General features: G+C 36.6%; 1 protein-coding gene across 4 annotated transcripts in view; it reads right to left on the reverse strand.

The window, feature by feature from the left end:
* Positions 1 to 6,497: 6,497 nt before the first annotated feature.
* SLF1 (SMC5-SMC6 complex localization factor 1) overlaps positions 6,498 to 21,943 on the reverse strand; it is a 34,508-nt gene continuing 19,062 nt past the window's right edge. For all 4 annotated transcript variants that reach the window (XM_030471440.1, XM_030471442.1, XM_030471439.1 and 1 more), the window contains 7 exons: positions 17,532 to 17,679; positions 15,159 to 15,304; positions 13,000 to 13,169; positions 12,388 to 12,515; positions 10,321 to 10,413; positions 9,731 to 9,913; positions 6,498 to 7,377 (listed from right to left, as the gene is read on the reverse strand). In XM_030471440.1, coding sequence (XP_030327300.1) covers positions 6,821 to 7,377; positions 9,731 to 9,913; positions 10,321 to 10,413; positions 12,388 to 12,515; positions 13,000 to 13,169; positions 15,159 to 15,304; positions 17,532 to 17,679 — 1,425 coding nt within the window. In that variant the 3' untranslated portion in view covers positions 6,498 to 6,820. The remainder of the gene's footprint in view (positions 7,378 to 9,730; positions 9,914 to 10,320; positions 10,414 to 12,387; positions 12,516 to 12,999; positions 13,170 to 15,158; positions 15,305 to 17,531; positions 17,680 to 21,943) is intronic.

Consider the following 21,943-nt stretch of genomic DNA (forward strand, 5'->3'; position numbering starts at 1 on the left):
GGTGGTGACGTGCTGGCACAGGTTGCCCAGAGAAGCTGTGGCTGCCCCATCCCTGGCAGTGTTCAAGGCCAGGTTGGACGGGGCTTGGAGCAACCTCCAAGCAACCTTGGTCTAGTGGAAGGTTTCTTGTTTCTTGGAGAAACAAGAATCTGTGGGATGAAAAGCCAAGTATCATCTCCCCTTGAGAAGATGCTCTGGCCTCTAGAGGTTTCTGGGGGAGGGTATAGTTTTGAAAGATAAGCACAATCCTCATTCTGCTTTGTAGGGACCTGTCTTCCCCTATGTCACTACACAGAAGCCTAGAGGGCACCCAAAAGTTCTTCCTTCGATCTGTCACTTGCCAGGTACTCGATGTGTAATTCATCTGTTATTTACAGGCCTTCATTTCAGGATGCTGCACAGGGTAAGAAAAATGAAATTTGTCCTTAAATTTATAAAAGGTGAATATTTGAAATGGTGGCCTGATCCCCATTTGTAGTCTGTTATACAAAGAAGTTTTCTTTCTTTCCCCTTGGGCAGCTTGCGACAGCTGCCTCCAGCAGCTCAGCAGAGTCAATTTACTGATGTCTGGCAGTCGCTGTGGGGAAATGAGATAGTACCATCTCAGAATTCTGTGTCTTAAACCTGGTGCTTCTGTGGCACAATGTGCATTTGAAAGGATTTTTCTGGATTTGTGGAAAAACCAAAACAAAACCAAAAAAACCCCTATTTGAAACTTAGTTTTATAATGGTGGTGAAGTCCCTATAAATACAGCTGTGCTAGAGTCTTTGATAACTGTACCCATCATTTAATCTTCTAATTTCCCTCCTTGCTTTTTTGCATGGAGTTTGCAAAGGCCCATCAGGGAACAGATTCATAGAACATTCTTCATGTTCTATGAACGCTCCTGAAATCAGAAAGGGTTGTCAGAGAAGATATGTTATTGTCAGTCCACATAGTATCCATATGAAGTTCAGTCTTCAAGAGCCATTATAGATAGCACATCCCCAGCGCAGAGAAGGTGTGCTTTGAACAGCTGAAAGTGGTGACAGGTTGACCACCTCAAACTGCCAGATCATGTTTGTGCTCAGAGCAAAATTTCAGCAGGCATGCAGATAGCATAACATTATTAAAGAAAATTGGACCTGGAGCACTAGTGAGAAGTAGAAAATGTCAAATTTTAAGACTAGATGGGTAAGAAAGGCAAATAACAAACCAACAAACTGAATTATTGACACTGCAGTTCTATGATTTTTTTAACAGATCTCTCTAGATTAGTTTAATTTTTTAATTTTTTCTTTACTTAGCTTTGCCTTCCCTAAATTTTTCCAAAGTGCCACTGGTTATAGATAAGCTTGAATATAGTTAAATATCTTGGCAAAACACCCACTATTTTCAAATACAAGAGCCAGGTGATTTAGGTGCATTGGGAGTTAAACAAAAATGAGACCTTCTTTACATGACTCTCGTGAAAAACTGTGACATTTAGCAAATGTATGCCAGCTTATTTAGGTAAGACAAGAATTAGATTAATTAGACTTCAGCTGTGTGTAAGTGACAAGCCACAACAGGTAAACTTCCTTGTGTCAGCACTCTGAACAATTTGTACAACCTGACTGTTCACTCTTCCACTGTTTTATTTTCATTTCTCCTGTATTCAAGATTAATGACAAATTTCCAGCATCAATGATAGCTCTCCTGAAAGATTAATGAAACTTGCCTTGAAAGAACCCTGTAGATGGATCTCAGTTTCTTAACTGGACTTGAGGGCAGTATTTTTGCATTGTTCTTTCTCTTTCCTTCCTTCACCCTCCAGCCAGCAGTCTCTTTGAGTGTGGGTGGTAACACTAACTCGTGGTTATTAAAACCCAACAAAATAGCCTAATTTTCCCTTTTTTTGATGTATATTATCATCAGTTTTTGTCAGACAGAAGTATTGTTTCTTAATATTTCTAATTCTTTTTGGAGCAGTTTAATGATGGTCTGCAAACACCTGGTTCATGGATGCCTGTGTAGATAGTGTTATTGGAGCTCTGCAGCTCTAGTGTTTCATCTCTTCTGCACAGGGTTCCCTACCTGCCTGCAGGACAGTTGGCAGCACAGTCCTCAGCTCATCCTTTTTTAAAAGAAAGCATTTTGCATTTACTCAGATGCCTAAAATATGCTACTATAATAGGATCTACTGATATCCTGACTTAAAGCAACTTCTTAGACAAACCAGAATCCATATTTTTCATTCACAGAGGTTCCAAGTTTGGTTGATAAATCAGGTACGTTTTCACTATCTTTATCGGAATACGAGAGCAGGGACAAATATTTTGCAAACTGTAATTCGTAGAGCTGTTTTCTTGAAGCAGATCATTTCATATCCTGGTAAACATGATGATAAATTTATGAACTTCTAAGGATATTTATATATCACAGTTTGATGATGGTAATTATTTAATGTGCATTTTACAAATTAAAAAAAGGGTTATCTGACAGATTTTAAACAGTGTGCACTTGGGAATAATCACTGAGCATGAAATGTTTCTCATGGTGTTCCTCTGAGAACATGTTCCTGGCATGTTTCACCAACAAACTAAATATTCAGCCATTTGTATTTATATTTGCACGTGGCACAGGGTGATGAAGTAAGTGACCATGCAAACAGATTGGTCTGGTTGGGTCACTAAACTGGATCCCTGTTAAAAAAAAGGAAGGGTCTTGATGCAGCCAGTGCAAGTTAAATATAAGATCGCACAATAAAGGCTATGCTTACCTGACAATAATTGTTGGATTCCCCTGAATTTACTGGGCACTGTTGACCACATGGGAGCATGGCACAGTGCTAAGGAAAAAGGTGCAGTTTGGTCCTTGAATTTATAGGGAAAGGGGCAGTCTGTCATAGAATCATGGGATCATAAAATTGTTTAGGTTGGAAAACCCATCACTGCCAAGGCCACCATTCAACCATGTCCGCAGGTGCTACATCTACACGTCTTTTAAATACCTCCAGGAATGGTGACTGCACCACTGCTCTGCGCGGCCTGTTCCGGTGCTTAACAAGCCTTTCGTTGAAGTTTTTCCTAATAACCAATCTTATTCTTTCCCTTTTTCCTTGGTGCTCCCACTTGTGCTCCAGGCCCTTCACCAGCCCCGTTGCCCTTCTCTGGACCTGCTCCAATGTCTCTCTTGTAGAGAGGGATGCAGAACTGGACACAGGATTCTAGGTGCGGCCTCAGCAGTGCCCAGTACAGGGAGACAAGGCAGGGGTCTGCACAGAGCATTTGTGATGGTGCCCTTTTGGCCCTTTTGCAATGCAGCATCTTAGCATCAGTTGGAATCATACATGGTGCAGGAAAGAGCTTCAGGACTGTTCTGATAGTTTGAAGGGAGCTCAGGCTCTGAGGTTTGAACCTCCTCTCTAACAAATTTTAAAAGTTTATTGAAGCCACAGGAATATTTAAATTTCATAAGCTAACCTCTGCTCCTAAACAAAACCAAAACACATCAACATCAAAACTCCTGAGCCCAAACTGCTAGTCTACTGGCAGTAGTGATTTACTTGCCAATGAGTATGACCATTTTGAAATCAAGAGAGATTCTTTTAAACATCTTACAAATATCACCAAGACTTCTGCATGCTAGATGTGCTTCACATCTAGCCATGGCAGTTGTGTGAAACAAAGAACATGGGTCAGAAAAAATATAACACTGAAATTTGGCTTGATGCAACCTTTTGGCAACTTTCAAAGCTTGACTGATACGTTGGTGTACCATTATAATTCCTGACTGCATATCCCAGTGTGCTCTGTCTTCTGTTTTGCTGATACCAACTATCATGCTGCTGATTGCTGTTACTTGACCGTCTGGGCAGCACTGGGTCCATGTGCAGAAGGGAGATTCTCTAGCTGTATGTTGAAGGTGGAGAGCAACAAAAGAACTTTTCAGAGTCCTGGGAAAAAAGGGACTGATTGAGGATGAAGATGTACCTTTGCGCTTGTGAAGCATGTTGGCATGTGAAACATCAGTATAGTGAAGAAAATTGGAGGGGAGCTAGCTGTTTGTTCCTTTAACTAAGCCAGGAAGTGGGAAATACCCAACATACCAAGAGGGATTTTAAAAAGAAGACAGTTTAATCACTTAGTAGATCGCACTTTATTGCAATCATGATTTAATAGGAAAGTTTTACTATTCTAAAGGAGAGCAGGTACTCTCTAATAAATAAGATGAAGCACATAATTTTATGTTAAATACAACTGAAATATACTTGAGACTTTTTAAGGATATGGAGTTTGCAAACTCGAATACATATAAAACCGAATATGTATAAAACTGAACTCTGTTAAGAGCTAACTAGGAAATAACAGGAAAATTTTCAGTGTATGATCCTTAAACTGAGAGAACATTAGAGATAACAAAATGGTGTCACCATATAATTAAAGATTGACTATACACACAGACAATACTTAACTTGGGGCTACATGAGGAATTTTAATTCAGACATTTGCTAACTTTTGAATGTTTCATTTTGCTATGTTAATAATGTTCATTTAGCATACGCCATCTACTTTTCTTTACAGCATCTTGGAGATACGTACTTGAAATCAGTTTAAATAGGTAAGTAGGATTTATAAATGATTAAGATGTGTTTTTTTCCTATGTAAATGACATAATAGCAAAATATTGTGAGGATATCTTGGATATTTAAGCAGAATCACTTTTTATCAGACCAAAATAATGTTTTTCCTGCTTTCATTTCATTCACTAATGTATTACGTTAGGAATAGATATGAATATTCTGAAGCATTTGCTTTCCCAGATCCACCAGACTTTTTTTCTATGGTTCTCCAAGTCCCAATTATTTCAAATTCCCAATTACTGTTCAAATTCATGACTAAAGAAAATGTTAATATTGCCAACTTAAAATGCATATTTTGCACTCTTTAGAATGTATGTACATAGTATTTCTTTCATCATGCCCTGCAAAAGGGAATACTGATGTTTATTAGTCCATCCCATATATGACAAAGATTTTTTTGGTGTTGCTTTCTTACTAGAGAAAAATAGAAAGTGCACAAACCAAAACAAATCCAGTATTCACTGTCCCTTTACACTATTAGAGCAGGCTGTTCTGCATGCATGTATAAAAATAATAATCAGTGATTAATATACACTCCATACAATGGAGGTCTGCTTCTCAGACCAACTCAGTCTGAACATCTCCAGTGGATTGCTTTGAGGTCATGTATCTCAGCTGCAGAAAGGCTAAATGGAAGTTTTAATGTGCCCCAAGCCAGCTGCATCAACATAACTTATTCTCTCTGGTCAAGCAACATCAGTTTCAGAAGCAGCTATTATCCACACCTTTCTTTTAGGGTTCTTTTCTTAATATTATAAATGGCTATTATAGAAGAATTGCAAGTGTCACTAATTAGTACCTTCCTTTTGAAGGCTAAGATTTTAAACTACTCCTAATCTACCACTGAACCTTTTAGAAAAATATCAGGTATTCTCATTCTAAAGCAGCACTCCCTTCTCTCCCCCTGGAAGAAATAAACTTCCCTAACTGCTGTGTCTCTTCCCAGACCCTAGTCTGAAATGAATTTGGCACTGTATCTCTACAAGACACAAGGCAGGAAGAGTAGTTGTTGCTGTGTAAATATGCAGTAAGACATGTCCAAAACATGTAACTGTTTCCCATCCTCAGCCCCATGCAACACATTTATGTAGTTCAGCTGCCTCATGAGCCTCAACACCTTTAAGGAACAGCACAGGATTTTCTCTTTCTCTTAATTAATTAAAAGGACCATCTGATAGAATATGTAGCATACGATTCTCAATTAGGTTAGAGGATTAGTTTAGAGGATTTATCATGTGTAGTTTGCATGTTCACAGAATGAAGAACAAAAGTCTTATACTAAATGGGGTGTAATTTTTAAGATCTATACTTAGTGTCAGAATCTGATGCCCAGTATACACTTAAACTGTCTTGTCTAATCCTCTGTAAATTTCCCTGCCAACATAACTAGATTTGTGCTACTGCCACCACTGGCATCCTTAGTTGAGGGAATCCCAGGAGTGTTACCAGATCATTTTACACACTGCCAGTGTAATGGATTTATCAAACAACTGCAAGCTAACATGAGTTACAGCAGAGCTAAGGACACTGCAAGTTATGCTGAGGGTAGATTTGGCCCTTCGCCACATCAATGTCCTGGGAAGCAGCAAGATGACTTGGTCATTTTAAAGCTCTAGAGTCCCCACTGGAGTTTTGCAAATCACCTGAGTATCTGCACCAGTCTCCTCAACTCAGTCACTGCACAAATGAACGTGACCACAAGCGCTGTGCGCTGACGAGGGAGATTTTCCACATGCCTTTGTGTAACTGTTTCTATGAAACTAACAAAGATATGTGAAATGTTAGTACCTCCATTCTCTAAAGAACGATTTACTACCTTCTGATTTGAATTTTACATGGCATTTTTCATTTTTACAAGACAAGGATAAATAAGACAAAAATAGATAGAAGGAATTTACTTTTCAACGTTTTAGTTTAATGACAGATATCTGTAATATCAGTTTTATTAAAGGATATTAAAATACGTAGGAACAAGCCTTTTTCAAGGAAAAACTGCTTGTTTTAGCAATAGTATCTCTGGAAACCAAAGTGAACTATGGAATCAGATGGGTAACAAAGATTTCCAGGACTGGAAATACAAAGTTTAACTTAGTACAAGTGATACAGCACAAGTGGTCACAGGCATCCAGATCTGCCAGACAACTAAACGGCACTGGTATTTGAAAAATTTTGCCCCAAAAGTGCATTGACTCAATGCATCTGACTTCCAGGTTCTGCTAGAGGAAAGTATTAACAACACGGGAGATACTGCCATGTAGGGCTCGTGCAGGCTGTGAAATTTGTACTCCTTCAGCAAAGAGCTGGAATGCCTCTACCATAGTTTCCAGAGTAGCTAATAAAGCCTTCATCTGTTCTCCAGGGAAGAAAACCATGTTTGCAGATATTTCATGAAGAAACTGCGGAAGCTTTTGAAAAGTTTCTAGCTCTCTAAAATATGTGCCTACTAGCCAATCTGCAGAAAATGTATTTTTCATCTCACAGTTATCACGAGACATTACTGGAAGTACATTTGAACAACCTACCTCTCTGAGAGTTAAAGTAAAGGGTGAAGACAGATTATAAACTGAACAAAAATTCAGCAGCATCTTACTAAATAAAACCAACAACAGTTCTCTCTGCTGATTGTAAAAATCTTGATCCGTACGTTCACAGAAGCTTTCAATGCTCTCTTCCCAATGAACAACATTCAAAAGTTCTTGCTTTACTGGGATGGACTCAACATAATCCAGTGGCAATTTTCCAGTGAAGTCCCTCTGCTGTAGAAGGACTGGTCCTGGTGGGAAAATATAAACATTAATAACAACAGTATTTAGATTTGGCAGCCAAACAAGATTTCCCCCTACTCCTCCTCCCCAGAAGCTAGGAGTCTGTTTAAATTCCTTTTTGTTACGTTGATGTAACTGATGAGTTACACATTTACAATACAATCCACAACATGTAGAGAGACCCTTTTTAACAATTTCTTTTTGATATTGTCTTAATTTACACAGAGTATGTAAAAATGTAATGTTATTACTGCTGTAAAATTCTATTAAGCCTTTTATAGACCAGGTTATTTGCTGACACTGACTCCAAATTAAATGCACATTACTATGATGGTCTTTATTCTACTGGTCCAGATGGTGCGGCCAACCTTGTCTTGGGATATGCAGCAAGGTAAACTATTGAGGTAGGAATCCTGGTCTCGCCCAACAAGTGAGTTTCAAAATTTGGTCTTAACAGACTTCTGAAATGCAAAAAGTAATCACTCAAATAGATTTAAAGTAAGTAAATAGGACATGTTTTACTTGTTCAGATTATACCACATTCTTCTGGCATTTCCTGTTTATTAGTACAATAAAGCTATTAATATTTGAACAGTTTACATATGACTTGATAAGCTTAAGAAAGGCTGCATCAGAAAGAAAAAATGAAAGCAGTTAACATGCTACAGGTAGTGGTTTTCAAAGATGAACACATCAGGAATCCTCTTACATGTGGGTTACTATGCTAAAGGAATGACGTCATTGTAACTTAAATACAGTTTTAGAAATATGTTTTAATAACAAGAGGTCATCCACTGCATTACATATCCATGCTAGAGGCTGTAACTTTGATCTGATGAGAGCTGTATCATTTTACACTGATTATCCAGTGCAATTAACTTTTGCAAGCTGAAGGTTTCTAGAGACAGAGGCATGTTTTAAATTACTGAGCTGAGTAAATTCACACTCAATGGGTAACATGCTTTCTACCATAGTCTTGTCAGTTATTTGACAGGCCAAAATCCAGAGTTTGACAAAGGCAAAGATAAGGGTACATGCAACCTCACAGTTGCCAGAAAACCTTGATGAATGCAAGTGCAAGTAGAGCTCTTCCCCTAGGACAACGGGATCATCCACTACCTATTCTTCAAAATAGCCTAGGAAAAATGCACATCTGTCAGTGCAATGCCATTTCCAACTGAGGAGCTGGGCTTACTATAATATTGGCTATTGCATCACTTAGACCGATTGAACTGAGCCCAGGTATTGGCTTGGCATGTCAGATACATGGTTCAGTAGATATATAAAACACCTAGGAGCCACAGAACTGAGGCTCAGCAAACACAGAGGAAGAGCTGCAGAGGAATGTATTGATTATGAGCTGGTGCTTGCACAAAAGGCACAGAAATAGCCTTTAGGGGGCAGGAGAAGACTGTAAATACAGAGGGTCTCATGCCAAGAATGAAATAATATTTTGTTTCTCTACCTTAATTAAGTAATAGGCCATCTAAATACACTGCATTCTTCTGCCTCATGGCTATACACAGAATGATTTTTATTGAAAAAATCTGGACCTTGCATACAATGCACAAAGATTAAACTGACACAGTAGGTTAATAGTAAGGTTATCACGAATATTCGTTTTAGTAAATGAATTAAAAGGCGAATTGCTACCCAAGACCATTCTCTGCAGTTGTTTTTTGAACAACATGCTAAGTTAATTATATTGATACAGTGTATTTCAAGACAAGATACAAGTTCCCTGTCACTGAACACAAAACAGTGTTCAACACATTTATCGTGACTGCTTAAGGGGCAATGTATCTTTTTTTAGAAACTAAGGCACCCCTCCCACTATTACCCCTAAACAGCAGTTATCATGATTACAATATAGATTCCTTTCTTAAACTAATTATCAAGGTAATTGGGTTCTTCAAAGACCACCACATTTTCATAAATGCTGAACAAACTTATGTTGAAATGCATGATATATAAAGATATACTGATCTATTTTTGCATTGTGGTAAAAATAGATCAAAACAAAAGAAAATCCTTAGCTTTGCTTGGTAATCTTTATCTTCATTAATGAGTTTGGAGAATATAGTTACAATGCATATGGTGTAAAATGCAGAATAAAAACATTACCATATTGGAAAAAAATGTGAAAATCCTGGTTAATTTCATATTCGGCTGATCAAGATAAGTGTGAAAACAGTATTATTTTTATTGTGACCAAAACAGCTTGGCTTAAAAGTGTTTAAAAATAAATATTTCATAATAACATTGTATTTTAAGCAACTATTAAGAAAAACACCACAAACTTCATATGGACTCAGAACAGTGGATAATTTCCCTAAACCGGTTTAGCATAAATGCACTCACCCCCATACTGAAGTAGCAGCCTGCCAATTTCTACATGTCCATTTGACAGTGCATCATGCAAAGGAGTCACCCCATCCACTTGACTGAGCAGGTCTACCTCTGGACAACGCTGCAAAATTTCACGGACACACACTGTGCTGCCATGGTTACAGGCTTCATGCAAAGGCGTCCAGCCAGCATAGTCTGAATTATAAATCAAGGGAAGTTTTAAACAGCAGAAGTAGTACTAAAATGTTAATAATGCAATTCATTAGATAGCAAAGCACTTTGCTTTTTATTATTCATCATAGCGGCAGCTAGTGATTTCAAAACAATAAATTAGATTGGAAAATATCTGAAAAATATTGAATAGGTTTTTAAAAAAATCAATAGAAAATGTGATATTAAAACACACTTTAGCAATAAATTAACCTTTAATGTTTGCAACATTAAAGTTTGCAGCATAATGTTTGCAACAAAGTCTTCATTTTGTGGTGTTTAAAGTAATACAGTCAGTTCTAATAGTATAAATACAAATCTTATTACTAAACAGATAATGATACAGTTCTTTACTTAACTTCTTAGTTCTGTAGAGAAAATGAATAACTTACCTTTAACATTAATGTCTGTTCCAGGCAAAGAGAGAAGCCGAATCAATCTCTCCACTTTGTTACTTATGCAAGCTTTATGCAGGGCTGTCTCTCCTACCATAAAAAATTAATAGATTACACTAGACTAGGCAAGATAGCAAATAAAGAAAATAATCAAAGTGCCTGGAACTAGGAGACCTGGCTATATGCCAGAAAATTCAATAATGAGTAAGATTTTCCTTTATCGTGTTTAACCATCTTTCAAGAAAATTCAAAAAAACCCACAGAGCTTCTGTTCCACCCGAGATCCAGCAATGAAATTGTATTGCGAACGGTTTAACACAGGAATTATCTCCCCCCAGTTCAAGGTTTAAAGCTTCAATCACACTATAAAAGCACCTAGTGATCACAGAACACAAAAAATACTGGGTTTTGAAGCAATAAAACTTTAGAGTGCAGTTGCCCTCCCTTAAATTTATTCATGAACCTATGTTAAAATGTATAGTTCTTTTTACACAGCATTTATAGCTTAATTCAAACAAATGTTTCTGGCTAAGCACGAGTGCCTCTACACACTCAAGTATAATTCAGAACTTCAAATCCGTTAACAGATGGTTTGCTGTTTCTCAATAGGCTGTCTGACTTGGCTACAGTAGCAAGGGAGGGGGGAAGGAGAGAGAAATAAATGAAGAGGTCTTAATAATAATAATAAAAAAGAGAAAATCCTCTGGAAAATAAAAAAAATCCCAAGCCTTAATACCATGTAAAGCTGCAGTAAGTGTGAAAAATTGAACAGCAAGCAACTGAGAACTGCTGCTTGTACGTAAAGACACCATTAGTTTCTGCATTATAAAAACTTCAGACCCATTCTAAACCCTGTTTTGCTTTCACTAAATGATTAGGTTTGAACAACAGCCAGAGGAGAATTTTGATGCCAGGTGAAAAATGATGTAACAAATATCTTAGAAATGAAAAATATCTCAGGCTAAATCTCACAGCGTTTGCGATAAGATTTAGATGGTGCATTTTATCATATTAATACCTTCACTATGTAAATCTGTCAGCTCCATACTCATTCTTTCAACAGAAGATACTACTTACAATGTTGGCAGGGGAAGAATAGATAAAAAGCAGTTTGGGTTTTTTTCTGCTCTAGTCCTACAGCTCACTTTTTTTTATAGAAGTCAGCATGTAATAATTCACATCAATTTTACTTGCAAAAGCAATAAAGAGAAAGGGAACCACTTTTAAAAATGTATGGTCTGGCTCTGTTACTGAAGCTCTCTTAATCCCAAAAGAGGGTTAGGGTTTTTTTGTCCTTCAGTGTTCGTAATACAATTATGGTTTTAAATTTTTGAACAATCCCAGCTTGGTTTTGCTAAGTTTTTTTAAGCCTTCTCTTGGGTGTCATATTAATACAGTTGTGTTTTAAGCAACATATGTAAATTTCTGATGATGAAGATGACAAAAAGTAGTTCCAGCAAGTAATTCTGTTCAGGTAAAGGCTCATGTAAAGTATTATTTATTACATTTGTTTAATAAGCTGAAACCAAATGAATTACTGCAGTGCTGTTTTATTCCTTAGGTACTTGGGTTCCAGTATAGCTAAGACAAAAGCCAAATGTCTTTCATAGTCTGGGCTGAATGCCTGGAAGAAAACAGTCCATATGCTTAACACAGCTATGTAACATAGCATACTCCTCAGTCTTTGTTCACAAAATGTCTAGGACTGAAAGAGACGAAGACTGAATTATACTTTCAAATCAGAAGACGTTGATCCTACCAAGCACAGGTTGAGGTGGATTAGCAAAGTAAGGCAAGCAAGACTGGAATGAGCTTGCACAAGCTGTACACTGTACTTAATATCTGGGAGGGGGAGGGGACTGATGAAGGCATCTTTATTCCACCATATATACAATCCCTCCTTTTAAATACACATCAGAAAAAAGGAACGTGAACCATAAGAAAATACTTCTTGCGCATAAGCCATAATTTTAGTTCAGCACTTACCATGACAAGATTTTTAAACCTGAAACTGTTGATTCTAACTGTATAAAGTTCTTAACATAAATTAGATGTATAGAATACCTTTAATATTTCTTCTGTTAAAATATACCTCTTCAGTCAAACGGTAGTGATTCTCTTTGGTATATGCAGCCTCAACTTCTGCTTTTGCTCCAACCATCTGTGTCAATGGAGGGCGCTTCTTAAAGTCTCTGAAAAGAGAGCAAAGGGGACATGTCTAAAATCACTATTTCATATTTTCAGATAATGTGTATGTACTTAATGCTTTAAAATACACCATACTTAGATCCTTTATCAATTTCAGAGTAATTTCTGAAACTTAATTACATAATTTTTATTTCGTTTAATTATAACTGTGTTTAAAACTGTAATAAAATTAAATTACCCACAATTAAACTTTCTTTAAAGATAACTGTATGAATGGTTCAACTTCTCTATGCACCCTTTAATATTTGGAAAATATAACTACATCAGACTGCATACAGACTGAGATGGATGATGGGGAGAAAGGGGGAACCCCAGCCCAGAGGTGTTACAGGTTTACAATGGAGCTTTCTGTCAGTTGCAGTAATTTGTAGACAACAAAACAGGTCATATAAAGTTCAGGAAATGTGTCAGGTCAGAAGCTGTCCCCCAAAGCAGAATAAAACTGGTGATGTTATAGGTATTACTTACGGTAGATCAGGCAGCACTTTAACTTGGTTCTGCTTATTGCCATTTAGCATCTGTAATGCCCTTTGAGACTCAGGGCACGGCCATTGCCCTATTTTCTTTCTCTTTGTTTTGTGTATCTCTCTTGCTTCATGCATCCCTATCTCTTGCAAAGCAGGCAAATAGGAACTGACCTGTTGCAAAAGTAACATTTTCAATTACTTTGCATACACTAAATTAAAATGCAGTCAATTTCCTTTTGTCACCCTTGATGCAAAGCAGTCATCCACGACCCACAGCTGGCAGTACCTACATTTTCAAAAATATGATCCTAACTGGTTGCATATATAGATTGTTTAAAGCTGCCTTCTGAAATCTTTTTTTGTGTTCTTATAATTCACTCTTTATGCTGGCCTCAGAGGTGGGTGGGTTGTGTCTGAGCCAGAAAGTAGGAAATTCTACATCTTCTGATGTAGATCTTTGGCTGAGAAAATTTTGATCACTTTAGCTGGATGAAAGATTGGAGTAAAGCTAATTGATTCTCAGGTACTTAATGACAATATTTACAAGCTTTCTGCTCACAACCCAGGGAGCAAAACCCAGGGGGTAATTTGGTAAAAGAATATTCACTCCCCTCCTTCATCTCTTCCAAGATGAGGGCCCAGATTAAGCCTTTGAGCACTGCGAGTGTAAATAAGCTAGTTCTTTCTTAGGTGCTGTCCCATTAGTAGGATAGCTTTGGACATTGTAGGTATGGCTTCTTTCCTGTAATACAGAGCTTCCAACCCACATACACCACTTATTTTAAAAAGTCTTGTAAGTTTCTGCAGTTTTGCAAAACCAGAGGAAAAACTCCAGTAAGGAGACTCATTCAATGATTACACAATAATTATACATGAAGAAAGATATTAAAGAAGACTTTGACTATCTAGCAGATCACCGTAGATTCTGCAGGCAACTTGCAATGGGTGAAGGACACCTTACTTGCCCCTTCGCTTTACATTTACCATCAGAGAGTAGCAGGTCATCATTTGAATCCATATAAAAGCCTAGCTGATAAGATGCTGTATGAGAAGAGCCAGCAAAATTGGACAATATTTATTATAGGGAATGAGAAAGGAGGCACAGTAATGCTAAGGAAAGCCACAAAAAGCACATGAACTTGTTTCAAGCACTACAAAAATTTACATTTAAGTAGTTGCAAAGAGTGATCAGTAGTCATGGCAATATTAAAAATAGCAATTGCAGCTGCATATGTGCTGGCAACATACGTTAAATAGTAGACATAGAGTTGGTTTATTTTTAAAATTTTGACAGTCTTTTGTTCAAGCTCTGTTTAAACATGATGTATTAATAAACAATGTTCTCTATTCACAATAGCTCCTGTAAATTTCAGGAAAACTTACGTATGGAAAATATATAAAAGTGTAGATTTCTTTGACTCTACCTGGAGAATTTTAGGACATATAGAAACAGTTATGGATTCCACATTCTGTTTAGTCATTAGTATGAAGATTATTGAAATGAAGCTCTAAGTTAGGGCATGTCATTACTGTGTGATCTCCCCGATCAGCCTGCATCCTGCCAGTAGTCATTGTTTTGAGAATTTCTTTCACAGATTTCACCATGTATTTCCTCATCAACTATTAGAAATTGTGACTTGAAGGCAGGAAAAGGTAAGTAGGAGAAAGTTTTTAAGAGGAAAAATTCACAGGAAAACAGTGTGGTTCAAAATCATAAAATCTTGTATGTAACGAATGCTTGGACCCAGCAGAATAATAGACTGTCACCTCTGCAAAAAAATGAAGGAAAAGATAACCCAGGAAAATCACACACATTTTCCTTAATTACAAATGTGACACTGCAATAACGTGTTTACATCAGAGGTTATTTTAAAAAGCTTTCATTGTGACTTTTCATGTTAACTGAATGTAAACAGATGACTCGGGTGTTACAGATTCTTTGGCAAGAAAAATCTTACCATTGTTTTTAAACCTAGGTCTCCATCAAAGAGAAATTTAAATGCAGTACAGTCTATCTACAGGTGGAAGACAATGCATGCAATGAGCACGACCTTAGACCACAAAAGAATGGTATTTTCCAAGACTTTCATGAATCCAATTACTTGTAAAATACTTAAGTGTATTTTTATATTTAAGATGTTAGATAGATGAGTTACTTACTATTTTCTGAAGAGAAAGAGGTTCCATAGAAATAGTTATATTCCTCTGTAAACACAGTTTTTTAAAAACTGCTTCTGCGACAAACATTTGAAGCCAGAGGGATGGTATGGAACAAATGAACATTTTTAATTCATGTATCGAAAAATCTGGATAAAAACAAGGAGAGTAAGAGGGGAAGAGAAAGCCTTAAAATAAGAATATACAAACCTGTACATCTAGAGTTATCTAGAAGACAGCTCTTCCAGATGTTTTTTTTCCTACTATTGCAGATTCAGAAGCTAGTCTCCACGAAAAATACTAAAAATGCTCATATTAAAAAAGATTATATCCATCATTTGATAATAGGACCAGCTTCTAAGAGAATGGTCAACAGATTTTAAAAGGCAAAGCACCACTTTCTATGTGAAACTTTTAAAAAAACTTAACTCTAAATACAATCTTAGACAAGTTACATCTTGGTTTTGAGAACGATTTACTTGAGAAGTTACACAAGTGATCACCTTTAAAATCTGTAAGCGACAAAATACAAACACAATTCAGATAAAATGTGTAACACATGAACAAAGAACAAGTAATGCAGGGTGATCTATAAACTCTACATTAAAAATGACTGTGAGTAAATTTCAGCCCCATTTAGATGTGCCAAATAGTTCACACTGTTTAAAAAAACAACCAACCAACCAAACACCAGTCAATGGCTGAAGAATATATATCTATCTCAATATATATCAGGCATCTATCTGGCCTACCTTTCTTTGTTTTTGGAAAAGGAGACAGAATGACTGATTTTTCTGAGGGTGGTAAGAATTTGTATTTTGATTCCAGCAAATTAATTTTTTTCAAAATAGCAACTGAAACAAGCGGAAAGCAAGGGCTGCCATGAGGAAGAAATCTTTACTGTGTTGAGGGACTACTCTATTCTGCTAACTAGTACTCATACATTAACTGTTATACATTAACGTTAATTGTAGGCTGAATCAAAACAGAAACACAAGTTTTGAGAGTACAGACCTTTTCTCCTCCAAAAGCAACAGAATTCAGGGGAACCCTGCAACAGTTTTTTAGACTTTAAGCACCGTGGACTGAACCAAGCGGCAGTGATCACCAGGAGGTCAGATAGCCTTCACTCTTTATAACCAGGCTGTGAATGCTGTTCTTGTGAATGCTCTCAATAAAGAAGAGCATAGAAAGTATAATTTTCCATTTGTGTACTGGAAAATAGGAAAGCCTACAGAAATAGATATCCAAGATTCTCCCCATTACATGAAAGTTATAAAATTTGTTGGAAAGATGGCACAGTACCCCATTGATTTGAATACTATAAAGTTCCAACTGATTTGGCCTTCTAAGATCTAAAGGAGGCTATAATGGCTCTGATTATTTGCTTTCTTTAAGACTGGAGCAGAACTATTTGTCCAGAGACTAAGATTTTAGTTTATTTTTTTCAGGATAGCTCAAGTGTCGAGGCAGAAAAAGACACTTTAAATGAAGCCTACGTACACCTATCTCTAGACACAATGATGACTGAAACCAGGATGTCCACATTTCATAACTGGGGGGGAAGCGTTGGTTGGAATTAAGTTCGAAAATTAAATTAAAACATTCAGTAGTTTTCTTGAGATTATTTTTTTCTTGTTTTTTGAGTTCCTCATTCTATAGTTGCTAAAACGACAGACACCTTGACAAACATGCCTTGTTAAATAACATTTGAGTTGTGACATTTCTCCTTATCTAGTATATTTAATGAAGAGGAACAATACTGATTCATTCAATTAGTTGGAATTTTCCTCCCCTTTCCCCCAGATAAAGTCCATTAAGTCTAAGGATTTGGAATGAGACACTGAAATGTTTCATTTGGAGTCTGTATGGGTCAAAGAGTTCAGCATAGCTTCCGGACTCCTGGTTGAAGTGTCTTTAGTAAAAAAAATTAAGTTTGTGGAGTGAAAAATTTCACCTGAGAACCTGCCTTAGCTAAGGTGTCTCCGATTGCCTCTCTGAAGTTATGGTTTATTATCATATGCTTTAAGCTCTTCCTAAACTGACAGGAGACCTCCAAAGATTTTCCAAAGACCTTATTTCTTTTTCCTTTTATTCTTCATACTGTGTGGTCTTGCTTTCACATTAACACCTACTGAGATTTATTTAGAAGGATTTTAATATGAAAGCCTGTTCCATTTGATCATGGGACAGACAGATAGACACATACACACAATAAAACACAATAAAACAGTTTCCTGCATATGTACACATCATACCATAAGAGTGCACATATGCAGCAGAAAGTAAAATAAAACTTGGAAGTAAACTGAGGATTTTACTTAGGACTTTAGTGTGTCTGATAAAAAGATTTTGAGAGGCCTTTCAAGTACTCACCATCACATGCAATAGCAAGGTACTGTGCCAAATCATCAGGTATCTGATGAAACACATTTCTGTCCATAAGCAAACTTGAGATGATCCAATATTCCACTACAGTTCCAAGAATTGCATTTAATAGATCACCTACTTCACATATGAAAGCCTACATAAAAAAAATAAAAAATAAAAAAAGAGTATCTATAGACCTGTAGCGCATAACAAATTCACACTGATAACGTACCAATAGTAACACTAGAGAACTTCTTTAGATAAAAGACCACTCTGGTGCCACATCACTTTTTTACTATTTTTCCTTTTTCTGCTCCAAGGTTAACTGTTGCAGACAGGTCAACAAAATTAATATGCTATTGATGCCACATCAGTTAAGACTTGGCACTGGATAAATATAAGTTGTTTGAAAACATCCTGTCTAAACCAGCATGCACAATGGGATCAAAGTTTGCCAGTTCGTGGGATCAGGAAACTTTCTTCTGCTACCAAAAATTCCAAAGAGACTAGCAGCTGCAAATTTAGAAAGAGCATATATATGAGAATTAGCCTTACCTTTTTCTCCCCTGAACCTGCACAAAATGGTCATGATACAAAAGACAAAGTGTATTTTCTGCAGGAGGCATCAAGACAATACACCGTACTGTGAGACAGACGAATATATTTGTTCACCCACATGAGCAAAATGTGGGTGAAAGGGGTGGGGAGCAAAAGCTGACCTTGAGGCAGCAAATTCAAATACTGACTGTTAATACTGCAAGTACTAATGTTTTGCAGTCACATATATAGCTGCATAATAAATGTGGCTGGTACACTAGTTGCAACTACATTTGCTCAGCTAAGTATCTCTGCAAACTGACAGAGACAAACCATATACTGCCAACTGGTGCAGGCTTGGTTGCCATTTTGGTAAAACAACGGTAATGCAAAACAAGAGCTTCTCCTTAATATTTTGAAATGGTTCAATGCCACATATGAAGGGGAAATGCTCCAATTTATTGAAAGCATCATCTGTTCTAAAAATATTTAAATATTAACATCCTGAAAATATTTTCATATTCAACCACGAAACAATACAAACATAGTAATGAAAACACATGCAAAATTAAAAAGGAAAAAGCAGCAAGCATTTCCATTAAACATGGGAATTACTACCATGTATGACAGCACCAAGGCCTTGCCTCTGTGCTACTCTGCCCCCACAGCAAGAAGCTGGGAGGGGGCACAGCCAGGACAGCTGACCCAAAATGACCATGAGATATTCCATGCCATAGAGTGTTACGTGCAGCAATAAAAGCTGGGGAAAGAGGATGAAAGGGGGGACATTTGGGGTTATGGTGCCGGCCTTGCCAAGTAATCACTACACATAATGAAGCCCTGATTTCCAGGAAGTGGCTGGACATCTGCCTGCTGATGGGAAACATGAATGAATTCCTTGTTTCACTTTGCTTGTGCATGCAGCTTTGCTTCACTTATGCAACTGCCTTCACCTCAACCCATGAGTTTTCTAGTTTTTGCCCTTCCAATTCTCTCCCTCATCCCATTGCAGGGTGGGTGAATGAGAGGCTGCGTGGGCACTTACCTGCCAGCTACAGTAAACCCACTACAACATGCACAGCAAATAAAGTAAGATCCAGTTAAACCTTTTTTCAAAATTGTCTTCCTTGTTCTTATTGTTGAGAATCAAAGCTATCTAACCAAGAAAAGCATTGAAGCGGGAAGAGACTGTTGACTGTGTTAGCATTCAAAGGTCACATCAGTACAACTGATGTCTGCCAGCTTAGCAAATACAATTCCTACATTGCTGTTCCATTTAATGCTTTGCCAAGTCAAGTACAGTACTGTAGTGACAGAAGTTTCACAGTGTGTTTAAGTACACATAAGAGTTTTTACAGGAAAGCTTTTAAGTCATAGCAAAATTCATCTTTTTTACTTTGAGTTACAGTTATTTTAGTTGTTCTTTACAGTTCTTTTTCATATGGTGTAAATGCAGTATTCTGAAAGTGCCTAAAACATACTTCCAAGGAAACTAATGGAAGTGACAGCTAGATCAAAAAGACGTTTAGTTCTGTAAATTTACACCACACAAACTTGTACCAGGTAATGGTACTTGAAACATGGAAGAAGACATATTAGAAATGTGCAAAATGATACAACTAAAAAATGGAATTAATGTCTTTTTCACTTCTTTGTCAGGCTATGAAAGACAGCTGTTTTTGGAAAAAAACCCCACCAGTAGTATCAGGAATGAAAAGCATTTCTGTGGCATTATGAAAAGCCACGCAATAGCTCAATGCTACTCAAAGTGTTATAAGCAATATACAGGTTGCTTTGTAAAATCTTAAACTGAATTAACAGCTTTAATTCAAGGAACCCTGACCCAGGAGTCTCTGTATCAAACCTATTTAAATAATATAATACATAAAAAGTATTATTTATATTAGAAGTACATTCAATATTGATTTGAAGATCTCAGGTCGTGGAAAAACTTCTATGTTATTTGGCAGCGCATTTTTAACTCCAAGTATAGTGTATCAGTACTTTCAGGTACTTTTAAGATAAACTAACATCTATGAAACACGAGAAAGCAAATGCACTCATATATGTAACTTAAGTCTAAAGACTTCATTCTTTTTTTTTTTTCTGATGTAGGTTATAACAGACCTCAAAACCGAAATACCTTCAGAGTAAGTAAGCCAAGGAAGTCATTAACTCAGAATTTCAGCATGGATTTTCACAGTTAGAATATTACAGCTGCTTCTGGATTGCTCTTTCTACACACACATGTATATTTATAGAACATAACTTTGCAACAAATCAGCACTGGAAGCAAGGAAACATACACAGTATTTTCCCTCTAGTGCTGATATTTTGCAATCTCTTTGAATCAGAAAAATAGATAATCTGATTCTAAAAGCTAAAAAAGAAAAAAATAATTTCCCACTTTTACTATATAGGAAAGAATGTGTTAGATATATCCCAAAAAACTTAAATGATTTACCTGGTTTTATTTACAGATATTTTCATTGGAGAACTGCACGGAAGTTGAGTGTATTAAAAGTGGCACAGAAGTTGAGTATATTAAAACTGGCTTGTTTCTTCCCACCAGCTAACATGCTTGTAAAACTGGGAAACATGGTCACCACTTTACCCTGTGCTATAAAACGCTTAACTTCTGTGCCCATGCAGACAGTAAGAATATCCCAAGTCATTACTTCCATTTATCTTTCTGAATGGCCTTACGTGATTCTCACCAATGTATTGCCTCTTAAGCAAACAGCTTTTAAAAAAACCAAAACTGATTAACCATTAAACACACCCTTAAGATAGGAAGTGAAAATTTTGCACCAAATATGCTATATTTAATGAAATGGAAATACTGTGGTTTTATTTATGCATCTCTAAAATAATAAAAAAAAAAAAAGAGGGAAAAAAAAAGTTCTGCCTGCATAGCTGGGGAGGATCTGCTCCTTTCGCTTTCTGAATGACCTTTTCAACTATGTCATGGAATTTTAAATGAGTCTCTGAATATATGGAAAAATCAGCATATCAAGTTTTAGTATAACAAAATTGAGAGTGCAGAAAAAGATAATGACAATTTTTGAATGTAAAAATATAGTATTTTGGTTTAGAGTTTATTTTTGCCCAAAAATGCAAACAGAAAGAAAGTAAAATATGAAATCAAAGAATAAAGCTGTAAGTAAGAACATACAACACTACAGATATATGAGGCAACAAGGTGCTTTTTAAGGCTAGAATTCATTTCTGCAGGGATATTGTACAAATTCTTATATACATGTACAATACAAACGAAACTGAAGGCAACTTAATTGCTGTTCTGTGACCTGCTGACCAGCAGGACATTGATCTGAAAGATACTGAGTGTTCTCTATACCACTTCTTTCTTTTCAAAAGTCAGAGGCCTTTTAAGTACGATTCTTACATACATACTACAAAGTACAATTCTTATACACATGTATATAAAGAAAACAGAATCTAAACAAGAAGTAGGTCTCTGTGTTTTATGTTATGTTTTATTCTTTAAGTTTATTTTTCATATACGTATTACACTCTGACACAAGTGATTATTCTGCTTATGCAAAGAATGGTTTATGAAAAAGGTATGGCTTAAAGTGCTGGAACTTGTCAAAGAAGTCATAGTAGAAAAAAGAAAATGGTGCCTATACTTGAACTGCAGATTCAACACCAGGAAACATATGAAAGCAATCTCATTTTCCAAAGAAACAGAACGGCCACTGACACCAACTGAATGCAAGCCTGCTTGGTGCTCAGTACCTTTGAAAAGGTAGGTTGTTTAAATATAAATACAGGTATAGAAGCCCAATTTTAGGCACTTTTTTAACATCTTGACCAAGGATAAAAGCAGCACTGTTTCAGAACGTCTTGCTTTGATAGCC

The sequence above is a fragment of the Strigops habroptila genome, chromosome Z, assembly GCF_004027225.2.
Source record: "Strigops habroptila isolate Jane chromosome Z, bStrHab1.2.pri, whole genome shotgun sequence".
NCBI lineage: Eukaryota > Metazoa > Chordata > Aves > Psittaciformes > Psittacidae > Strigops > Strigops habroptila.